The sequence below is a fragment of the Uloborus diversus genome, chromosome 1 (genome assembly GCF_026930045.1).
Source record: "Uloborus diversus isolate 005 chromosome 1, Udiv.v.3.1, whole genome shotgun sequence".
NCBI lineage: Eukaryota > Metazoa > Arthropoda > Arachnida > Araneae > Uloboridae > Uloborus > Uloborus diversus.
The window spans coordinates 154,513,889-154,533,866 of record NC_072731.1 but is presented as its reverse complement, the minus strand read 5'-3'; the positions used below and the strand labels follow the sequence as shown (position 1 = coordinate 154,533,866).

Sequence of the window (19,978 nt, the reverse complement as noted above, 5' to 3'; positions counted from 1 at the left end):
TAAAGTCAAATTTTCAAATGGCAACAACCACTTCTCCTTGCGCACATTGATCAGCATATTTAAAAATCTTACATGCCATTGTGACGATTGCCGTGCAATGAAAATTGTCCGTTGAAAAATTCGATCACCGGACCAAAGGGAAACTACTCTTCTCACTCTGCATTCTTAAGGTTATTTCCACAAGCAATGTTTCACTCGTGGTGTTTTGTGATTAGTACTTGTACTCCTACTGTTGTCTAATCCTGTGAGTTATGTAAAGTGCTTCTATAATCCTCTTCTTTTGTCACTAGGCAAAATTTTAAATCCTTCTTTAAAAGTTCATATTTTTGCAGATCCTATAAATCTGCAATTTTCGTTGTACGTCACCCGTGTTACGCTATTTATGGTTATTCAATACGTTGAACAATTCTAAAAGAAAAATGTCTGCTGTCATTCAAAAATTTCAAAAATATTTCACAGTAACCATAACCGTGAGCATTGCCATCTTTAGAATAATTACAAGTTCAAGCGCATACTTTTAAATAAATATATTTAAAATTTTGGTCCTATTATGCCGCTAGGGCCTGACATGCACCAACTTCATATTTTCTCTAAACGACACAAAATTGCTGTAACAATGCAGATGTCCAACATACTACATAGAATTACAGAAGACTAAAACCTTCTTTTAAGAACATAGAACAAGAGCTCAACATATATATATATATTCATACTAGCAGTACCCACACGGCGATGCCCCTGCTAAGAAGTTAAAGAAAGTCCGTTGAACAAAAAAAAATCCACGCACCCCAACCCCTTCTGATGTGAAATGATAATTTTTCTACAACTAAAATGCGTCCACACCTTTTCAAAAGATCTATTAAAGTATCTTTGGAATTTAAAACTATTCGCCAAAACACATAAAAATATTAACAGTAGTTTATAACTCAAAATAATAATTCAACTACATAGTTCATCGCTTAATGCGACAAGCAACCACGCTACTGTAACCCTGCTCTTTAGTGAGTGAATTCCCCCTTGCAATGTAAAGTGTTTCGCCAAATAAACAATGCTATAATAAAAACGTTATAAAGAGCAATCACAATTGAATAATACTACAAATTATATTACTTACATAGATAAGTAATTGTCTTCAACTATAAGAAAAAAACAAACGTTGAGAAGAAATAAGGAAAATAAAACCCCAAAAGAAAAATCCTTCAAAATCAAATTATGAACCTGAACATCGGAAAAAAAACGGATTGAAAAATTCGTTTGTTGAACACAACAGCGTAGCATGGGCATGGTTCCTCGCAGCTATCAACACTGTCGGCCAGCGCCCTCTCGAAAAGTTAACTCACTCCGCCATCAAGAAGGGATTCATAGAACCAAATAATTAAACATTTAATTTGCAATTAAATATTTCGGACAATCTGATTTTAAAAAACAGCCTATAGCCTTCCTCAATAAATAGACTATTCAACACGAAATTAATTTTTCAATTTGAACCAGTAGTTCCTGAGATTAGCGCGTTCAAACAAACGAACTCTTCAGCGTAGTATTATTAGTTAATTAATAAGAAAAATAAGACAATGATACGCGTACATATTTTTTTGCACAAATCATTTTCAGCATCGCTTACGATTTTGCTCTGACAAGTACCTTCGAGATTTGCCTCATGGCTGACTGGAACGTACTCCCACCGGATCGCGAAGCCCTCAATTTCAGGTCGAGCTATCGTATCTACGCATATTCTGCGTTCCAGGCATTTTATATCACAATATGAATTTTCCCGTTTTCATAACATTTTTTATTGCTGCTCCACCTCTAATAATCATAGCGTAATGTTATATAGCCTATAGTATTCCTCAGTGAATGGATTATTCAACACAAAAAGATTTTTTTAATTCGAATCAGTAGTTCCTGAGATTAACACGTTCAAACAAATAAACTTAATAATAATAGCTTTATATTATTAGTATAGATATATTTTACATATGTAGTATTACAAAACGGACCGACTAAATGGTCTGTCATAATTTCCAATGTTGACTTTATATATATCAAAAGATAATATCTCCTATAAAGTAAAACTGTTTTTGAGCAATCTGAAAACAGATAAAATTTGACAACTTTAAATGATTTGAGTATACATGTCTATGACTTTCCAGAAACTTTAATTAAAAATGAACAATTTCGTATGCTTTGTTGCGCTATAGTAAAAAGGATGAAATATGATTTTAAGAACTTATTTTGGATTTGAATCTTCTCCATTCTAGATGTTTGTCAATAATGTATCTGTCGGACACGTGAAGTATCCAGATAAAGTTGACCCACCACAGCTTCGAGATCAACCAATGGAATTAACTGTAGGTTGTCGCAAAACGCAAGATGGCGATTATACAGATTTTGCGTACGGTGAATATGATGAACTAACTGCTTGGATGTGGGCGCTTGAAGAAGAACAGAAAATTTACTTTTTAGGCGGATATGGTATGTAATATTTCTCAAGAAACAATGTTACTAAGAAACTAGCAAATCAGTGAAAATGCTCACAAAAAGCAAATTTTATGTAATTCTTTCGAATAACTTTTTACTGGAGTGACTCTGTTCCCAACAGCTCATATTTGTATGGATTGAAAAAAATGAATTGAAAGTAACTTCGAAACAATACATACAATTGCTATTTACGAGGTCTGTTAGAAATTATAAGACTTTTTTTTTTTGATGAAAACCTGATGAATAAGAAAGCAGCGCGCTCAGGGTAGCGGAGTCGGATCCGTGGAATCGGAGTTGGAGTGATTTTGGGTTAAAAGAGTCGGAGTCGGTCATTTTCCCTCAAAGTCGTAACTCTGACAGTGCTTGCGGAGTCGCACTGATTAAGTCGGAGTTAGAATCGGTGTTGAAGGTTCTAAAATCCCTGTTTCAGAGTCGGTCATTATCACTCCGACTCAGCAGCTCTCCGCTCTTGCACGTGCTGTACCTTTGTGCTCCTGTTTTAATTTTTTACCGTCTTTCAATGGCATCATTAACTAGCAAACAAGTTTGACTGAGGTAGAGTGTAGTGCTCTCGTCGGATTTTTTAATTTCAAGGAAAATGACGGAGCGACTGGAGCAGCGTTGTTGCATCATATTTAGTCCGAAATTGGGCGACAGCCAAGTGGAAACCATTTGAAAGGAAGGTGCAGACACTTTTCGATAACAATTTTCCATCACATTTCTCGCTCTTAATTTAGACGTTATTGGCGAAATCTCAGACCCCTAGGTTTCAGCCAGTTCCTTACTTGCTACTCAAACTCAAGAGGCGATTAAAAGCTCCGGTATTTCAGCGAGAAAAGACATTATGGCTCTAACAACAAAAACTGCCGAGCAAAACTCCATTCTGGAAGAGGTCTGCTCTGAATGCTTTCACCAATGGCAACACCGCTAGGAGAACTGTAGAGAGTCCCAAGGAGACTAATTTGGAGATGACTAGGTTTCTAATGCTCCAGGTTTGCCAGATTTTTTCATTTAGTCAATGGTCGGATACTTTTCTAACAGACCTTGTACGTGTTTATTACGTTGACTTTCTTAATTATTTTTTCTGCCCAGAAGTATGATTTTCAGCTACTATCAAGCTATGCGTAATCTTTTATAACTAAGCTAAATTATTAAGGGTCAAATCATCACTAAGAAGGCTCAAAATTTGTAAAATATAATCAGTTACAAATTGTGGGTTTCATTCACGTTGATCACATCCTTTACATTTTCAGTTTTAAGGTATTATTTCTATTTCTGAAACGTACGTTTAAGATATTGTATGTAATAAAACAAATAAGGAAATAAATGAAAAGGTAGGATGAAGTGTTGTAAGTTACAGTTATGTGACAACTCTGGCACGAAACGATAAAATAAAACAGATACTTTTGGCTGAAAGCAATAACTGTATGCAACATTGCTACATCGAAGATGAAATTCTTGGCACTTTTCTTTTTTTAAATAAAATTTTATAGTTTTCATTGCTAACTCTCTTGTTTTAAACAATTGTCCAAAGATAAATGTAGACAAATCGTACATGTGTGACTACGTTTCTATGTAAATAGTGTTTCTAAGCAGAGGTAGATAACCAAGTAATTTATTTCATTCATTCGCTGTCCAAAACGACTTCTGAAACAATTCTTTCATTATTCATTCTGTAGTTTCATTAACAATAATGGATGAACACCGCAAATTACATTCACATCTACTGTAGGCCATCAAATGGAATGAAGCAAACATAGCTCAAAAAGACAAAACAATTTTGATACGCAGAACGGCCTTTTGGCTACTTTTGACCAATTATGTAAGCATGATTGTGACGGAACTTTCACAGTGTATTTTCTACAAAGCAATTTACTTTTGAACTTAATATTGAACAAATATTTTGACAAAATAACACAAATTAGCATCTAAATATTCAACAAAATAATGGTTGGTAAAATTTATTAAATTAAAATTAGAGGAATGTAGAGCAAAGTGAAATAGCGGGAACAAGAGAAATGGTAAAATATTTTCCGTTTTCAGCGCCAACTATCTAACAATATTATAACTAATTTCTTAAACATATAGTTGATTCTAGTAAAAAAAATAAATAGCTCTAAATATGAAGGAAATTAAATACATAATCATTTTCAAAGTTTGATTTATATGTTGTAATATTTTGTGGTTTTTCAGAAATAATCTATATATATAAAAATGAATGTTTGTCTGTATGTGATCCATGAACTCAAAAACTACCCGGCAGATTTGGCTGAAACTTTCACCGTTTGTTATTTTTGGTACTGGGAATGTTTATAGACCAGTTCGAAAAAAATCCGATCGATAGTTCCTTTTTTATTCCAATTCAAGTCAAAATCCATTGGACAAATACGAATAAAATTATCGACTGCAGAAATTAATTCGCGTGAAAGATCTCATTGATAAGAAGTTAGCTGTTGCCATTTTTCTTGAGTTTGAACAAATAAATTGTTTCTTTATTGTTTTATGGCTTTTCATGCAACGGGGGGATTTAAAATTTTTTCTATTTGATATTTTTAGCGATTGATTGATCTTGCAAACTGCGTGAGTACAAAATTTGAGTATAGTCACGGCTTCACTTGATACCTGGATCGATTATTATGAAAATTGCTATATATATGTATTTTTCCACGGAGAAGGTGCATAATATGCTCATTGAAGCCACTCGCCACCAGATGGCACTGCAGAGTAGCAACTTCTGCCCCGTTCAACCGATTGTCATGAAAATCAGTATAATAATGTATTTTTTTGTTGGCGTAGCAACCCTCGTCGGGTACAGCTAGTTTGTTATAAAAAGTATTAAAATCTTTGTAGTTAAAATGTTAAATTTTTATTGAGATCTTCTGATGTCCAGTGCAGTATTTATTTAGTTAATTTTAGGAATGTTTTTATTTTCAATGTTTAAAACACTTTGTCATGTTAATGCGGGCCAAAGTGAAATAATTCATTTCGTTTTACTTATTCATTCACTTATTAAATCACTTACGTATTCATTCATAAAGTAATTTCTTTACATTCCTTGATTCAATAATTTACTTGTTCATTCATTCTCCTATTTCCTTATTCGTTTGCTATTTTATTCACTCATTTACTTTTTCTCATAAATAAATAAATAAATAAATGTATTTATTCGTCTATTGCTTTATTATTATTATTTTTCGTTTATTTTATTTATTCGTTCATTTGATGAAAAATAATCTTAATAATCAAATACAAAATATTTCGTTAGAAATTTATTTTTCACATTGCCCTATACAAATAAATAATTTCCGCCTTTTTCTTTTTTCTTCTTTTTGAATTTATAAATTGAGTACTAAAAATGAAAAATAACATTTCATTGCAAACTTTATTTTAAAAACAGTGTTCTTTCTTTATGTTCTGTAATTTTCAAAACAAATTTCGAAGTTGTCCGTTTTTAAAAAGTACGTTATCTTAACCATTTCACTCATCTACTCTTTTATTAGGTTTGATATGGAGTTAAATATTTCTGTCACCCAAAGTACTAACAGTCTTTGTTTTTCTAATCGGGTCAATAATTCTTAATGGAGTCTCTCTTTAAAGTAGGATAAGGTAAAATTATTTTTCAAAATTTAATTTTCGTGTATTTTGTTTCCGGTTATCATTTATGGCAGAAAAGTTCGCTGAAAAACATTGATTTATCGTTCTATTAAAAACCGGTATAATTAAGTAGATTTTTGATGAATCCTCAAAGTTGACTACTGATATGAAATCACCAAAATTTTTTCAATTAAAAGAAGTTATAGATCTGGTTGCTATTGAACGACGGATTTAGACACCGAAAAAAAAAATCGAGTAAAGTTCCCATGGCAATCATTCCAAAGTTCACAACTTCATGTATTTTTAAATGGATTTCTTGAAGCCCTGAAGCATGTGTACGCAACATTTTTTTTTTTTTTTTGCTAAGTTGTGCTTTGATAGCTTTGTTTCTCTCATTTACAATTTGAATTCATTTAAATTCTTAGTTATAGTGTATATATTCAATCTAGAAATCTAAGTTCTTTCTATTGTATTGAAGTTACTGTTTTCCATTATTGAGTGAGAAAGCATATAGCGCTTTCGATCTCATTTTTAATATTGTTTTCCCTCCGTCTTTTCATTTATACTGTGTATGGATAAACAATCAAGACAAAGATTCAAGTAAGTGCATTTTTTCTACCCATCTTAGTTCAAAATTTATTGAGCTTATTTTGTATACATTTATATTGAATTTCAATGATAAGAAGGTAAAGAAAAACTAAAATTACTCCTAATGTTACTTACTAAACAATTTTAATGTATGAATTTCGTATGCATAATCAATTTTTCTTTTGAAAACTTTATTATGAAGAGAAATATAGTTTCAAAGAAAAACACTTTAAAACAAATATTTGACATTTCAGCAACGGAATAATAGGTGTTTGCTCGCTATAAAAATCATAAATTTATATTAAAAATTATTTTTTCAAAACTAATTTATCAGCATTAATCCACAATTTGTTAAATTGAAAATTGACTGTACTTGCTCATAATAGTTCAAGTAGTAGCACTAGTACCCCCTCTTGCCATAAATAAGATTACGGTTACTACTGCCAATTACAATTTGTGACTCCAAATATTTAATAGTGCAGCATCCCTTAATTTATTTATGTTTTAATTTCAATATTCAAAACAGTTGCCTAAAAATTTAGCTAGGCCCAAAGAACACACTATTTCTTGATAAACCAATTAGCAGGAAAAAAGACAACAAGCATTTTAAATTAGCTGTACAATTTAAACTTCCTTTTGAAGTAGCTTGTAATTTTTTTTTTCATACATGTAAAAAGAAAATTTAAAACGACTTACACTTTTCAAAACTTGTCAGATATAAAATTACAAAAATATTACAATCAGAGAAATAAAATATAAAACGAATAGTTATAACGGAGATTAGAATACATCTGTGTTCTCACTTTAAAAAATACAAAAATAAATAAGCAAATAAATAAATGAACCGAAGAAAAAAAAAAAGACTAACTACCAACCTTGAAGGTCACGGATTTAGACAAAATCCTAGGTATAGGTCACTTCCGACTAGGTATGAGCCCAGGTAAAGCGGTTTGACTGCATAGGCCCTTGTTCAGCTACAACTGGGGTCCAAAGTTCATAATTCGGACCCAGGAATGCAATGGCGTATCCTTTAGAATTCCCACCCCCCCCCCTTTTTCTGCTATTGTACTTCAGTATGAACCATTTGCATGTACTTGCCTTTGAATTAATTACGGTGAATACCAATATTTAATAAGTGGTTCTCAAATTAAAATCGGACACTACTTTTAATTTCAATAACTTGAATGCCAAAACAACATAGTTACAGGATATTTATCGTTTGCAAATGAAACTAATTATTTTCGTTTCATATTAATTCTCTGCTACTAAAAAGTATTTATCGTTTGCTAATGAAAACATTTACTTTAACTTGATATTTATCGTCTGCTATCAAAGATATTCCACAATGATAAGAAAAAACTAATTTATTGCACATGGCACATGCAAAACATTAACACAAGATGGTTTCGACTTTTCAAGTAACTTAATTAATGCCCATAAATAAATAGGTGTTCTCCCTTCCACTCGTTGTATTAACAAAAGAGGACAAATGTGTAGGTACATCCAACACTGTGTCGAAGTCTGAAATTCCAATGGAAACGCCATTGCATTTCTAAGGCCAAACTAGCAACTTTGGACCTTCGTTTCAACCAAACTAGGGCCTATGCAGTCAAATCGCTTCACCTGGGCTTATATCTAGTTGGCATGAACCTATATGTAGAATTTTGTCCAAATCCGTGACCCTCAAGGTCGTGTCGTTTGGTCGTAAGTTTAAACGCGAGCCCCCCACCCCCTTGTGCGGTGTCCTTGCTCACATCTTCAAGACTTCAAATACTAAGCTACCACATTTGTGGAGTCACATTTCAACTAGCTATGATATAAAATTTTTATTTCTAGATTGTGACCCGGAATTACACCCACTTAACTGTGAAACGAATCTGGAAAAAATATTGAAAAAAATGGTACGTAACCTTTATAGCTTTCTTGATTATGCAATTTCATACTCCCAAAATGTATATAAGTGAGTGTAATATAGTGAATAGCAGATGATTCAAACCTCCTTAGAAAAAAAAAATTAAGGGTGAGTTCTTAGATTTTGTGCAATGTCTGACTATTATATAACATGTTGTTTGCCTTTAAAGTTTTCTTGACTGACTTTCCCAGTTGTATTAACAAATGTCAAAACCTTAATGTTTCCATAAACGATGATAATGCTTTAGAACTCGACCTAATGATTGCAGTCCATTGATAGCTATCCGAATTTTTGTTCGCTGGTAAAGGTAGGCAAAAATGTCGACAAGTTTTTTTATGATCATCCTAACAAAATGTTTTCCATCTTTTTGAGCTGTTCCAAGAAAGTGCCATTCGCTGAATAAATCTGGAAACAACAAAAACAAAACACGTCTTAGTTTTCATTAATTTTGAAGTTGTTGCACATGTGAAATAGTCGTCATGTACATATTCAAATCGAGAGGAGAAAAACAATCCGTTTTTCGATAATACTACTATTGCTTAAGAATGCTTTTTGCCCAAAATAAGAGGTAGTTTTCAATAAAAACTTGCTGCATACTTGGCACGAAGCATAAACATGAGGCGCAAAAGAGAAACAGCGGATCTGTTTGATTAACGATTATCTTGGCTTCATTGTGCCATATTGCGGTTGTCTAAAATAGTAGTATTTCGTGTGATTTTATTTGGTGATATTGTTAGTAGGTGAAGTAGTAATGTGCCTCTAAGTGCAAAATACTTTAATTATTCAATGTAAATATAAGTCGTTATTAATAGTTTAAGTATGGTTGTAAATAATTTTTACTCTATTAAAATGCTATAATTTATCTAAGGTAAGGCATTTTTGAAACGTAATTTTAGGTCAAAATATCGATTTTTTTTAATTTCACTGTTATATTGAAAGTAATTCTTTTAACTTTCAAAAATATGTAGTTTTTTCTCTTACTTAAAACTGAAGCTAGAGCTATTGAAGTATCGACTGAGATCATCTTTGAAAAACCGGAAGCTGTTTTAAATGCCGGAATTGACGCATTTGGTTAGATTAATGTGTGCTGAAAATATCCAATAAACAAACCTTTTCTGACTTGGCGTATGGGTTCAAACTAATTAATCATTCTTTTAAGTTTTCTTTTAAAGACTAACAAAAAATCCTCGAACAGCTGCTGCGTTAGGAAACTTTTTTTTTTGCTCCGTTTTCACAAAACATGATGTCTCAGAAAGTTGTTTCAAATGGCTTGAAATTTTGCAGGTTCTTTCTTAATGAAGGTTTTCAAGAATAGACAATAAAGGGTTTGGCAATAAAACTGTCCTTTTTCAAAACTCGATAAAACTTATTTAGCGATTATGAATATATGTACTTTTTTAAATAATGCAATTACATACCTAAATATTTGTTTTACAAGGATTTAAAACTCGCATCAGAAAGACAAATACTATTTACAATGAAAGATGATTAAAAACATTTTTTGTTTTCTTAATTTATATGCTGGTCCCCTAAATTAATAGTAAATTCAGCTTTTATTGGAAAATGACAGCTGGAGTATACCTTTTATGTGAAAAAAAAATTACAGAGCAATTAATCCGTTATTTTTCTAGAATTCCGTAAAAATGTGAATTTTTGAAAGTTTCCCAATACTTTTGGTCATATAATGCATCATCACAGCAATCTACACAACAATTGATACGTGGTGAAAGCACTACTATTGACCACAAGTATTATTGCCTTTAATAAAGTAACTTTAATTCCAGGACAATGCTGATATGGAGAGCACTGCTGCACTTGCTGAGAGCTTGGACCATCTGAAGATGCTCTCTGAAGTTGAGAAAGATCCTGCAGGTTGTTATTCTCATGAGTGAAAATACTATCAACATTTCTACTCATACATGCTTGCATACATTCATATATACATACATACATGGGTCATTCTCAAAGTTCAGAAAAATTAAAGTGGATGGAATCAAATGAAACCTAAAAGAGATAGTTACACAGGGTTTTCCGTTTTAACCTGCAAAACCTTTATTTTCGCAACCATTAGCCCTAGATGTATACTTTAAATTGCACAAATGTTTAAAATCATATGCATAGTTAAGGTATCGAAAGTTTGAAGCAAAAATAAAAATGAGCCAAAAAATACAAATTTAATTTTTTATACGGGCCTCAGGTCTCCTAACTAATATTTAGAAAAATAATCTCCATTGAGAACTATTACTGACACAAAAAACTTGATATTTGTGCGACCGAAATTCAAGGAGATATTTCGAGTTTAAAGTTTTAAGGGACCATACAGAAGATGAGATTGGAACTTATCGCCCTTTCAGAGGAATGTCAGGTTGTCGAAGTAAATAAAATAAGTATTAATAGTTTTCATTGCAGTTCCAAAATAAATGCAAATGTTATGCCATGATACGCAAAAGCACACTACAAAACCGCGAACAATTTGAAAACTCACACCAAATGCACACATATAATTTTAAAACCTTGTTAACCGCTATATTTTCCCCCAAAAGGTGTTATTGATGGCGAGTGTGAAGTGGCTTATATCACAAAACGCTGCGTTTCATAGCTCAGTGAATATTGGTCGTACTAATGTCAAACGTTTTCTTTTGGAATGATTTTTCAATTGAGAAAATTTTCCTAAATATAAGTAAGAGGACCTAAGGCCCGTATAAAAAGTTAAATTTCGTTTTTTTTTGACTTATTTCTATTTTTACTTCAAACTTTCAATATTTTAACTCTGCATCTGATTTTGAACATTTTTGCAGTTGGAAGTATACATCTAGGACTAACGGTTGCGAAAATAAAGGTCTTGCAGGTTAAAACGGAACACCCTGTATGTAAAAGCTTCATGAAAAAAAGTATTGGTCCTGAAAACTAAATATTTTTTTGAATAATATTATATCCTCAGCATTTTACTTTTACGTAAGCGTCATTGTCTCACTAGTGAGGGAGTGACAATGTCATTAAAATTGAATTGTAGCAGTTATACCAAACTGATAATCGAGTTTATTCGCATATAAATATCCTCAAACAAGGATGTAACTTTTGATCATTCAGTTTTCATACATTACTTTACACCGAAAATTAAGGTAATGTCCATTAATTATAGTATTAAAAATTCTATAATTATAGAATATTTTCCCTTTTCTATATAAATATACATATTTCTATGTATGTATAAATATACGTACGAAAAAAAACATGCACGCACACACAAACGTGATACATACGTGCAAAATGCGTATACATAAATGCGGATTGGTGTGACGAATCAACAAAAACTCGACTTATCTTTACTAATAATAAAGCTGAAAGTCTCTCTGTCCGGAGGATCTGTGGATGTCTGCAGGATGTCTAGATGTCTGGATCTCTGTGACGCGAGACCGTTCGGCCGATTTTCATGAAATTTGGCACAAAGTTAGTTTGCAGCATGGGGGTGTGCACCTCGAAGCGATTTTTCGAAAATTCGATGTGGTTTTTTTTCTATTCCAATTCGAGGAACAAAAATATCATAAGATGGACGAGTAAATTACGAAATGACCATAACGTGGAACCGTAACATGGTTACAAGTCAATTTGCGAGAAAATTCACCATACACCAATTGTAAATATACAGGCGAGCCAAAAGACCTTTTAATTTTTCTATTACGGGCAAAGCCGTGCGGGTACCACTAGTTACTAATAATAAAGCTCAAAGTCTCTCCGTCTGGATATCTGTAGGATGTCTGGATCTCTGTGACACGCATAGCGCCTAGACCGCTCGGCTGATTTTCACGAAATTTGGCACAAAGTTAGTTTGTAGCATGGAGGTGTGCATCTCGAAGCGATTTTTCGAAAATTCGATTTTGTTCTTTTTCTATTTCAATTCTAAGAACATTTTCCGGAGCAAAATTATCATAAGATGGACAAGTAAATTACGAAATTATCATCATGTGGAATGGGAGAGCAACTGAACATAGTCAATTGGCGAGAAATTAGTCATCCATTATTTGAAGATATGCAGGCGAACCGAATGACCTTTTTAATTTTCAACTAGGGGCAAAGCCGTGCGGGGTACCACTAGTATGTCTATAAAAAGAGAGCGGTAATTGAAACATGATTCAGGTTTACCACTGAAACTCCCCAAAACATACGTCCTAGACATGTATATGGAACAAGTTAAGAACTACACTCCATAAATTAAATAGTTTCTAGGAATACTTTGCTTCGAGAAAAGGATGGCACGACTGTGCATTTGTTTGTCTTGACTTTACTTTTGCTCGCATTGAAGGGGCAGTATCGTGAATGAATCCAATTTCCTGGTTGGAATGAATCCAAATGAATCCAATTTCCGAGTAAATCAGATTGTAACGCTTATGAACAAATTTAGCAGATTTTTAAATGATTTTTAATTTATAAATTTTTATTGACTATTGCTTTTTGTTTTAGGATCCGACAAAGAAGAAGATAAAAACGCAGAGACGAGAAATAAAGAAGAAATCAAGACATTTGTTGCAATCATCGAAAAACTGATTGTTAACACGTGGAATGAACCAAACAATTTGGAAATAGGGGATCTGGAAAGCATGCTGGTAAGATGTTTCTTAAAGAACAAAATTCAGTAATGATTTTAATGTTGCATTATCGGCATCCGAGTGTTAGGATTATGCTCATTACAGTTTTCAATCTATATAGACATTTCAACTCTTTCGTTTCAAAAAGGGAACTTGAGAAAAATATTACGTTTCAAAATTTATTGAAATGAAAAGAGGAAAACCGTATCTCATGAGTGACAAGATTAAAAGATGAAAATAAAATTAGTAAGGCTGTGTGAAGCAAAGGATGTAACAGATAATGAAAAGCTGAAGCACACGATACAATGATTTAATTTCTTGTCAACCCAGGCAAATTAAAACTAATAATAATTCCAGTTTAGTCCAGTTTAGTTAAACCGATGGATCAGCACCGCTTAGAAAAACTTGACCGGTGTACAGAGACTTTTGCTCGTCCACGTTAAGAAAATCCTTTACTGGAGGAAAAAAAAAGAAAACTAACTGATGATGTCTTCCTTTTACACCAATTTAATGTTATGTCCCCAATATTGGCAATTTTAAGGTGATTCAATAGTTAACTCTCTAAATATCACCAACAGTGGCCATTTGTCGCCAAGTTGGTGACAAAATTTGGCGACCAAAATACTGGGAATATATCGCCAAGTGTCCGCCAAATTATAACACCACTTGAGTTTGCATCGAAATCAACAATGATTTCCCCCAAAAAAGGTGCAAAAGACCCCTTTAGAAACACCAGAATGCAACGAAAAGGGGAGGTGCACAACTAAACCCCACTAGGAGTCTACGTACCAAATTTCGAGGACATACCGTTCTTGAATTATGCGACATACATACGCGCATCCGTACATGCGGACGTCACTAGAAAACTCGTTGTAATTAACTCGGGGATTGTCAAAATGGATATTTCAGAGGTCTATGTTCTTAGGCACTTATCCACGTGTGGTCGGGTTGAAAAAAAAACTCAACATTCATTCGGGGATGAGCAAAGTTGAAATTAAGGCCGATTTTTGAGTGAAATTTTTTTCGCGAATACAGTGCAGAACCTTTTATCCGGGAACCAAAAAACCGAGAAACCAGAAAACCGGCAACCTTTTGCCGATTTTCCCGCCATTTTTTAAAAATGCGCATTTTCGGCAATTTTTGAAAAACTAAGCATTTTTTGGAGAAATCACGATTGCTTATTGTTCTCACTTGACCGTTTTTGGCGTCCGTGCCTTTTTCAGCTTGGACCAGGCCTGCAGCTCCACCGTCCACCGGCGGCGGCGCGGCTGGTCCTGAGCACTGTCCCCCGAAATCCACTTTTGCTGGGCGGTGGCGTCCATGTCCCACACACACGAACGCCTACACACACACACACGAACGCCTACACACACACACGAACGCCTACACACACACACGAACGCCTACACACACACACGAACGCCTACACACACACACGAACGCCTACACACACACACACGAACGCCTACACACACACACGAACGCCTACACAGACACACACACGAACGCCTACACACACACACACGAACACCTACACGCACAACACTCACACACATGCATACATACACTTACGCACCCACGCACATGCGCCTACACAAACACACACGCTCGTGATTGCGAAAAACATAATTTGAATTCAAGATGCCAAAAATTCAAATTAATTTTTTTTTTTTTTTTGAAATACCTAAAAGAACATGAGCGATTTCTTAATAAATACCATATTATTAATTTATAACTCTGGAAAATGTTTACAAAAATGAACTTCAAAGGGTTGTCTTTAATGCAGGGAAAAATTTCCGGAGTATTTTCTTGAACTAAAAAGTACACACGTAAGTGGGAAATTTTTTTGTTTTATTCCAACTGAAAACTAAAGAAATGAATATTGTCGCATTATAATGCAATATTTTACTGAATGACCTTAGTGACGTCACAAAAGCGCGTGAAACGCTGCGATTCTCAAATTTTTAGGATATTTGATGGTGGAATCTAGAAATCGTTAAACGCAAGACTGTAATAAGGCTACAGGAACTCCTAAATTAAATTTCAATTGGTAATAACTTAATGAAAAAGCAATAGTTATCAATAATCACTAACGCGAAACCTTTACAAAAACGTGAAAAAAAAAGTTTTCATGGAAAATTCTCTCATACACTATAGTAGAAGAATCGCACATTTACGTTCAAAAACTTGTTTCTTGCCCTTCCCTTCATTCTCTTTCATTTTAAAACATTGAAAATTGTTGTTTTTCTTTCCTTTTCAAAGTGAATGTGAGGGTTTCAGGTCTTATTAAATAACTTAAGGTTTTTGATGATTAAATTCTTCTCTCACTAGTAGTTTTTAATGTTTCGATATTGATAAGCATTTCTGAACTGTTTTCTTCTTATTTTAATACGTATTACTATTTATTACAGTAATTTAAGTTTTATAAACAATCGGCAAAAGCTCTTTTTAGCGATCCAGATAACCGGGAAATTCAGATATCCGGGATAGCGATGGTCCCGATCTTCCCGGATAATTGATTAAGTAATCAATTATCGGGACCTATTCATTAATTTCAATCAATTATCCTACTGTACAATACTTCTTTTTTAAAAAGGAAGAATTGCATTCGCGAAAAAAATTTCACTCAAAAAATCGGCCTACTTTCATTTTGCTCACCCCCGAATGAATGTTGAGAGTTTTTTTCGACTCGACCACACGTGGATAAGTACCTACGAACGTATAGACACGCGAAATATCCATTTTGACGATTCCCGAGTTAATAACAACGAGTTTCTCGTGACGTCTGTATGTACGTATGTATGTGCGTACGTGAGTATGTATGTCGCATTCAAGAGCGGCACATCCTAAAAAATTGAAATTTGGTATGTAGACTCCTAGTGGGGTCCAGTTAAGCACCTCCCCTTTTGGTTGCATTCGGGTGTTTTTAAGGGGGCCTTTTGCCCCCTTTTGGGGGGGGATCATTGTTAATTTTGATGCGAACTCAAGGGGTGTTATAATTTGGAGGACACTGGGTGATATATCGCCAGGCTTTTGATCGCCAAGTTTTGTCGCCCACTTGGCGACAAATTTGGCGATTTTTTAAAATCTGGTTTCAATTTGGCCACTGTTGGTGATATTTAGAGTGTAAACGATTGAATCACATTAAAATTGCCAGTAATGGGGAAATGACATTAAATTGGAGTAAAAGGAAGTCATGTGATGCACACATCAGCTCGTTTGTAAAAGGAAGTAAAAAGAGAGAAAATATAATACCAATATGGATATCCTATACCTCATCTTTTGCATGAGTTTTAAGATTAATTTTTTTGGTTTCTGTGATTTTTCAGCAATGCTTATTTCTTTTCTGCAATTATTACAATAAATACTTATCTATTCTTAACATTTAAATACTTTTTTGTAATAGATCTTTAATACCAAGTAAAGTTTTATAAATTCATTTATTATTATTTTGAAAAGAAGGAAAGAATAAAACTTTTTCAACGCAAAGTTTTTTCATTACGGGTTTACCGGGTTCACGAGACAAAAGTTTCTTTTGTAAAAAAAGGAAAAACCCTCACCGGGCATAAAAACATTCATGCGTTTAAAGCGGTCAGCAAATGCACAATTTCTTTTCTGAAAAAAAAAAAAGAAAGAAATGAGAAGAATAAAAGAAAAAGCATACTACCGGTTCACGAATTTTTTGCAAAAGCTCTTGCCGATCCACGTGTCAAAAAAAGATTGGAAAACGCTAGTTGGAAAGAAATCAATTAAAAATGGTAATTTAAACTTCATACGAGTACGTAAATAGCTTCCTTGCGTATTAAATTTGTATACAGTGAAAGAGATAAAAATCATTTGGTGTTTCATTTTTATAGGCAGTTCAAGATTTAGCTAGTAATCTGTTGGATGAAAAATACTACGATGGTTGGCAAGCAATGCAAAATGCAAGTATTCTTATTTTTCTTCCAAAATATTCTGTGTAATAAAGTTTTAAGTTTAATTTCTGCTATGTATTTTTTTTCGTTTCGCGGGTTTGCATGTTCTTGTCATGAGATGATTTTTTAACACGCTTTTATTAGCTTCACTTGTATGTTTGTGAGTAACTCTCTTTTGATCTAAGAGCTAGTGGCTTATTACTGTTAGTACATTCCACCATTTTATGAGCGTTCGTCGCCGAGCGGTCTAAGGCGCGGGTTTTCGCTGACGTCCGCCTCCGGGGATCATTGGGCGTGCGTTCTAATCCCGTCTACACGGAAGTTAAATTTATAAAGATAAATTTATAATTTTGCAACTCAATTTTCGTCCACTTCTTGTGATCGGATTCTTTTAAAATTTGGAATGCAACCTCAGACCCGTTGACAATGCAATATTCTATAATCAAATTAATTTATTAACGATAAGTTATTAGTTTATTCTAATTAACACGCTTTTATTAGCGTAACTTGTATGTTTGTGGGCTTGTTTGTGGGTCTAACTTTCCTTTGGACTAATAGCCAGTGGCTTATTAGAATTACTTACAGTCTACAAATCAGAGCTGCGGTATGTAACAATGTTTGCACATGAATTTACAAGAAAGCATTCAAAATGTCTGATGCAAATAATGCAATAGAATATTAAGATACATTCCATTATAAAAATCGAACACACGCACACAGATTTTCCTTTAAGAATTACAAGTGTTAGCAATATTTAGTATCGAAATCTTATTTGAAATAAAATAATAGTTTAAAAACTAAAAAAACACGCTTTAGTAGCAAAATGAACTAAATAGTTAAAAATAATCTTTGGATGACAAGTATATAAAGTAATTGACCAAACACTTACTTTTACTGTAATAGAAAAAAACGTGGGGGGCTTATTATCAGTTGTCTTAAATTTCTTCCGCTTGTTATCCATGCAAAAATGTAAATACGCAGCCTCCCACGTTTTTTTTTCCATTACAGTAAAAGTAAGTGTTTGGTGAATTACTTTATATACTTGTCATCCAAAGATCATTTTTAACTTTTTAGTTCATTTTACTGCTAAAGCGTGTTTTTTTTTAGTTTTTTAAACTATTATTTTAACTAGAAGCCTTTGATTTGAATTTTTTTCAATATTTTGTCTGTTTACGAACGCTATAATATATTTTTTATTACTAAGAAAATGCATTGCTACTGAAAATTAAAAACTCCTGTATAATAGGATGGATTGGCTTCGGTTGGATTCATGAATCGTGTGACAGAGTATATTATGCAGAAAATGAGTCAAACGGATATAGGAAAAGAGCCAATGACGATGGAGAAAAACTCAAAAAATATTTGTAAGTAATACTTTCTTTGAAAAAATCTTGTTTGCTTAATAATTATTACGTATTGAATGTGCTAAAGTGTTGAGAATCCAGACTATGAACTTTTTCTCTTCACTTGTGGAAATGCTCAATTTCAATCTTTTTTTTTAACGATAAAATCAAGAGAAAGCTGTGTGTAACTTGAACAATTTTTATTTCTGTAGAGATTTTCTTTGTTAATTGGCAGAACTAGAATAGCTGTAACATGGTAAAGAATAGTTGGGCTAAGCCGAGCAATTTTAAAATTTTAAATGCGCTTCTTGTGCGTAAGAGTTGCTCGATTTCAATGCAAACATATTTCACAAAGGCTTCAGAAAACTGAAAAAAGAAATATTTTATCAGACGTTATTTCCTATTGCTCCATTATATGAGCCGGTCGATTGAGAAGACTTTACTTCACAATGTCAGAAATTGAGGAACTTGAAAAAGGCAGGGTGCCCCCCCCCACCCCCGAGAATAAGGCTGCAAGTTGTTTAACCGCGTTTATAGTGTGCTGGTAAGGAAACACCTTTTACAGAATTTATTTATTTATTTATTTATTTGAGAACTTGAAGGTATTTTTGCTTCGGCGTCGCGCCTGGTATACATTCAAAAAAAGCGGCCTATGTGCCTCTATACATAGGCAACTACTTTTGTTTCAAAATACAAAAGAAAGCATATTAAACGTCTTAATTTATTCAATTATTAAACTGTCTTAATTTATTCAAGTCGGTACTCTGCCATCGTTGCAAACACTCAGAAATAAGTTTCCTCAAAGGAATTTTATGAAGGTATTTTACACAAGTGAAACATTTCACCACACTTGCGCGGAATATATATTTAAAGCCTCTAATTGGAGACATATTTTGTGACACAATGTACCTAAATGCGTCATTATAATTTTGAATACTGAATGTACCTCTATTTGAGGACCGAAAGACAGCTCAGTTGTACAGGAAGAAGTTGTAACGCTGTAGTTTTTTTTTTCCTCCAATTATTCTGTAATCATACTAAATATTTTTTGATGTCTTTTTTCGTAGCAAAAGCCTCATTTCCCAATTCCCTAAACAAGTCTCAAATTTTCATTTTCTTCGACAGAGAAAATAAAGTGTTACTTCTCAAATACTGCTATTATGATGAAGTTCAAGTAAATGACCATAAAATCGTTTTTACATTTCTTTAAGCATGTTAAGACTAAACTGTACAATTTTAGGGTTTTTCAGAGAAAAAAAAAACTGAAATCATTAATGTGTTTATTTAACCTAGACTCCGATTTGCGTAAAAGTTCTTTGTTTGATATTCTGCATGGAGATGAACTAATAACTTATCCGGAAGTCAAAAAAGATGAAGAAAGTAATCAAAGAAGAAGGAAAAAGAGAGAAACGGAGGGAAATGACCAGACACCTGAGGACGAACCAAAAGTTCAAGTAATGGTAACAAAAGAACTTTACGGGGACGTTAACAAATGTGAGTAAATTAAGGTATTAGATGTACTTGATCTAAGCACAAAGAGAGAGAGAGAGAAATTTGAAG

General features: G+C 33.3%; 1 protein-coding gene across 1 annotated transcript in view; it reads left to right on the top strand.

The window, feature by feature from the left end:
• Positions 1-19,978, top strand: part of LOC129216424 (adhesion G protein-coupled receptor L3-like) — a 64,135-nt gene that overhangs the window by 436 nt on the left and 43,721 nt on the right. The window contains exons 2-8 of the mRNA XM_054850642.1: positions 2,259-2,472; positions 8,497-8,561; positions 10,357-10,444; positions 13,034-13,176; positions 17,016-17,084; positions 18,322-18,439; positions 19,712-19,912. Of these exons, the coding sequence (XP_054706617.1) occupies positions 2,259-2,472; positions 8,497-8,561; positions 10,357-10,444; positions 13,034-13,176; positions 17,016-17,084; positions 18,322-18,439; positions 19,712-19,912 (898 nt within the window). The remainder of the gene's footprint in view (positions 1-2,258; positions 2,473-8,496; positions 8,562-10,356; positions 10,445-13,033; positions 13,177-17,015; positions 17,085-18,321; positions 18,440-19,711; positions 19,913-19,978) is intronic.